We start from the raw sequence: 4280 nt of genomic DNA, 5'->3' as shown, positions 1-4280 counted from the left end.
AGAAAGTCATGATTACAGGAAAAATAAACAGAAAATAGGACTCATCTTGGAGTCAGTAGATTTGGGTTTTAGTATAAGTGCTAACACTAAGTAAACTTATGGTTTGGATCAAGTTATTTTACATATTTAGGTATTTATTTCCTAATCTATAATGACTAGGGATTTTCATAAATAAAGGATATTGATTTTATCAATAGTTCTGAAGGAGGAAACAGGACAGGATTTATCTTGAAATCAGAACTCCATCTTGGGTCTGACTGTGGACTTTGAGCTATATGCCCAGTATCTATGGAAACGACATACCAACTGGAAAACCAGACCCCTACCCCCACCCCCGACCCAGGTGGAAGAACCCCAGGGCTCTCCGTCTCTAAAAGACTATCCTAATTATCTGTGCGACCGAATATAATCATATATTCTATTATGCTTATTGGGGTATGACCACAGGCTTATTGATAATTGTCCACTGTTAACTACCTAGGCTTAAGGCAAATGAATCATGGGTTAACTTTGATTGTCAGGGAATTTGGGGAGGTGGGTTTGTGCACATACAGTCAGGGTATATAAGGTTTTCACAAAAACTGGTCGGGGTCCTTGGCTAAGAGGAGACTCTACCTTGGGCCCGCCGGTGGAATAAACTGGACTCCACTATCTGCATTGTCCTTCTGAGTGAGTTTGTTTCCCGGAACGCGTGGCTACAACAGTTCCTGAAGTTGACCTCATTGAGTTCACTAGTCTCTGTCACTAGATTGAAAACTTTAATTTTAATCCTATTCCCTATTTTCATTTTCCTTTATGCAAAATTTTCTTTTTTTTGTTTGTTTTTTTTTAATTTTATTTTATTTTTAAACTTTACATAATTGTATTAGTTTTGCCAAATATCAAAATGAATCCGCCACAGGTATACATGTGTTCCCCATCCTGAACCCTCCTGCCTCCTCCCTCCCCATACCATCCCTCTGGGTCGTCCCAGTGCACCAGCCCCAAGCATCCAGTATGGTGCATCGAACCTGGACTGGCAACTCGTTTCATACATGATATTTTACATGTTTCAATGCCATTCTCCCAAATCTTCCCACCCTCTCCCTATCCCACAGAGTCCATCTTTCTTCACATAATCAGTCCCTAACCAGAGTAAATACATTTAATTTACCTTTTCAGCAAATCTATATTTGTGATTCTAAGTTTTTGGTTCATTGCAATGAAGAAGACAGATATGGTCCATAATTTCATGTAGCTTGCAGCCTAGTTGGGAAAGAGAAACAAATAATAAATTACATTTGTGGTGTTATTACTAATATACACAGTGTTCTTTGAGAGCAAAGGAATTAAACTTGTAGAAGATAATTAATATAATTAATAGGATGTGAATATTATATTCTTTTTAATTATTTACTGAAATATATTTTGTGATATGAAAGTTTGATGGTCCCTGTGGGTCAATATTTTTTATTTTATTATTCATTCACTCCACAGTGTTGAGTGCTATCAGGGCAGTTGAAATAAATAGAAGCATAACACTTACTGAATGCTTAGTACTACCATATGATTAATATACATTAATTATTTTACTAATTATGATTTCATAGATAAATAAACTGAGGCTCAAAGAGTTTAAGTAACTCACCCAAGATAAAGCTGTCAGTGGCTGAACATTATATATGTATATATCTTTGTAATCTAAATCCAGAAACATTATTTTCTTTTCTAAGCTAGGATATATCTCTAAATAAGAATAAATAATTACAAAATAATGTGATAAGACCTTATATCAAGACTTGTACAAACTGGATTTCACTATGTTACACATTTCATAGCTTTAAAATTTTCAAATCATGTTCTCAGTACACTAAGCAGTGTTTCTCAAATTACCTTTGTTGAAGGACTTTTCTTTAGTCTGTAGTCTTCCATGGACTATTTCTTCAGGAAACAAACAAAATCAGAAACCTGAGTGTCACTGTAACGTCAGATTGCTAAAGAAGTTTCTAAGTATTCATAAATTCTGTGCCTCAATGAGCAAACTAGAAAGACAGTTTATGGACCTGCACCTCCCTGTATGCACCTCTTACTTTAGTGGAACTGGGGTCATAACATGATAGTTTTAAATGCAAAATCAAAAGTTTGGGGGTTGACTCCCTCTTACTCGTGCTGACCATCTTGTATGTCATGACTAATATTAGGGCATCAACCCTGACAGGAAGCAGAAGGTGTTAACTGCAGAGACAAGTTGGTGATAAGAACAACCTCACATAAGAACAACTAATTTTTCTGTGTAATGACACTTAAAGGCCATTAGTATACTAGGTCAGTTTTAATGCTAAAGTTGAAATAAGCTGCACAAGTTTGACCTTTTTTCTTCAGTATTACCATAATTTACACTTGCTCCTTTTGTCCTCCTTTAGATAGCAATGCTAACAAAGTCCATGGATGGAGCAAATCAGTCTGTGGTATCAGAGTTTCTGTTCCTGGGACTCACCAACTCCTGGGAAATACAACTTCTCCTCTTTGTGTTCTCCTCCACATTTTATGTGGCAAGCATGATGGGAAACTCTCTCATTATACTCATTGTGACTTGTGACCCTCACTTACACTCTCCCATGTACTTTCTGTTAGCCAACCTCTCCTTCATTGACCTAGGAGTTTCTTCTGTCACTTCTCCCAAGATGATATATGACCTTTTCAGAAAGCATAAAGTCATCTCCTTTGGAGGCTGCATTGCTCAGATCTTCTTCATCCATGTCATCGGTGGGGTGGAGATGGTGCTGCTCATTGCCATGGCCTTTGATAGATATGTTGCCATATGTAAGCCTCTCCATTATCTGACCATCATGAGCCCAAGGATGTGTGTTTTCTTTATAGTGGCTGCCTGGATGATTGGCCTTACCCATTCAATGGTTCAACTAGCTTTTGTGGTAAAATTACCCTTCTGTGGCCCTAATGTGTTAGATACTTTTTACTGTGACCTTCCTCGGTTCATCAAACTTGCCTGCATAGACACATACCAACTAGAGTCCATGATCACAGCCAACAGTGGATTCATCTCTGTTGGCTCCTTCTTCATTCTGATCATTTCCTACATTATCATCATTCTCACTGTTCAAAAACAGTCTTCAGCAGTTTCATCCAAGGCTCTGTCCACACTTTCAGCTCACATCACTGTAGTAGTCTTGTTCTTTGGTCCATTGATATTTGTCTACACGTGGCCATCTCCCTCTATACCCCTGGATAAGTTTCTGGCCATCTTTGATACAGTTCTCACTCCTCTCCTGAATCCTGTTCACATTCAGGAATCAAGAAGTGAAGGTGGCAATGAGGAGGGTATGCAGACAGCTAGTGAGTTATAGAAAGATCTCTGAAGTGATGCTTGTATTGTGAAGAGCCTTTGTTGATTACTGATGTTAATTATTTGTGGCCAAACTCAAGAGAAAATCTTTTCTTCATCCTACTTTGATTTTCTAAGCACACTGATGTAGAATCTATTTTGTCTTTCACTTAGAAGGGAGGGACATTCACTTCTGAAAAGAGAAAAGGAATTACATATGAAGTATTTTCAAAGTTTACAGTGATCTTGAGCCTCTGTTCCTAAGGAATAATATTTATATGGAGTAATTTTTACACATACAAAACATGGAATCCTTCTTTAAGGCCTTTGGACAGGAGAATCTGTCTTTTTGTAACAGAATCATGTCTCACAGAGATATTTAGATAGCATTACCAACTCAGTGAACATGAATTTGAGCAAATTCTGGAAGACAGTGGAGGACAGAGGAGCCTGGTACAATCTATGGAGTGGCAAAGAGTCGGACACAACTTAGTGATTGAACAATATGTCTCACAGATAGGAATTCCTATCAGCACCTAATGGGAGACTCGCTAAGTGAGAACTGAACCGAGTCTTCATATTGGATGCTGCAGCTTGCCCACATTTGCCCCCTCCTTTGGCTCTCTTCCAGGGTTGTGCAAAGAGGGCAGAATCTTCAAGAGCAAGCACACAGAATTTTTGAGAACATGCATGTATGAGGTCACACATCTCCAGTAGAAGCCATGGGAGTTGCTCTTGGGAGAAAAAGAGCTGGGAAACACCACAGTTTTTCTCTCTAATTAGCATTTTGCTACTCAACCCCATTAGATTGTCATTTCCCTTTTCTTTCTAATTCTTTCTTTTCATTTTTCCTCAGTCACTTATGGTCTTTGGGCTAGGAAAAACTTTTTCTTATTTTCCTCTCCTTTCTTAGACTTCCCTCTCTTCCTGTCCCATTATTCCTCCTCCTTTTCCTACT

General features: G+C 38.2%; 1 protein-coding gene across 1 annotated transcript; it reads left to right on the top strand.

The window, feature by feature from the left end:
* Positions 1-2408: 2408 nt before the first annotated feature.
* On the top strand, positions 2409-3344 carry LOC102394055 (olfactory receptor 4F3/4F16/4F29-like). Its single transcript, XM_006062413.3, has one exon. The coding sequence runs from the start codon at positions 2409-2411 to the stop codon at positions 3342-3344; it is 936 nt and encodes a 311-aa protein (XP_006062475.3).
* The last annotated feature ends 936 nt before the right edge of the window (positions 3345-4280 follow it).

This window comes from Bubalus bubalis, chromosome 11 (assembly GCF_019923935.1).
Source record: "Bubalus bubalis isolate 160015118507 breed Murrah chromosome 11, NDDB_SH_1, whole genome shotgun sequence".
Classification (NCBI taxonomy): Eukaryota; Metazoa; Chordata; class Mammalia; order Artiodactyla; family Bovidae; genus Bubalus; species Bubalus bubalis.
This window is presented reverse-complemented; position numbering and strand designations above follow the sequence as displayed.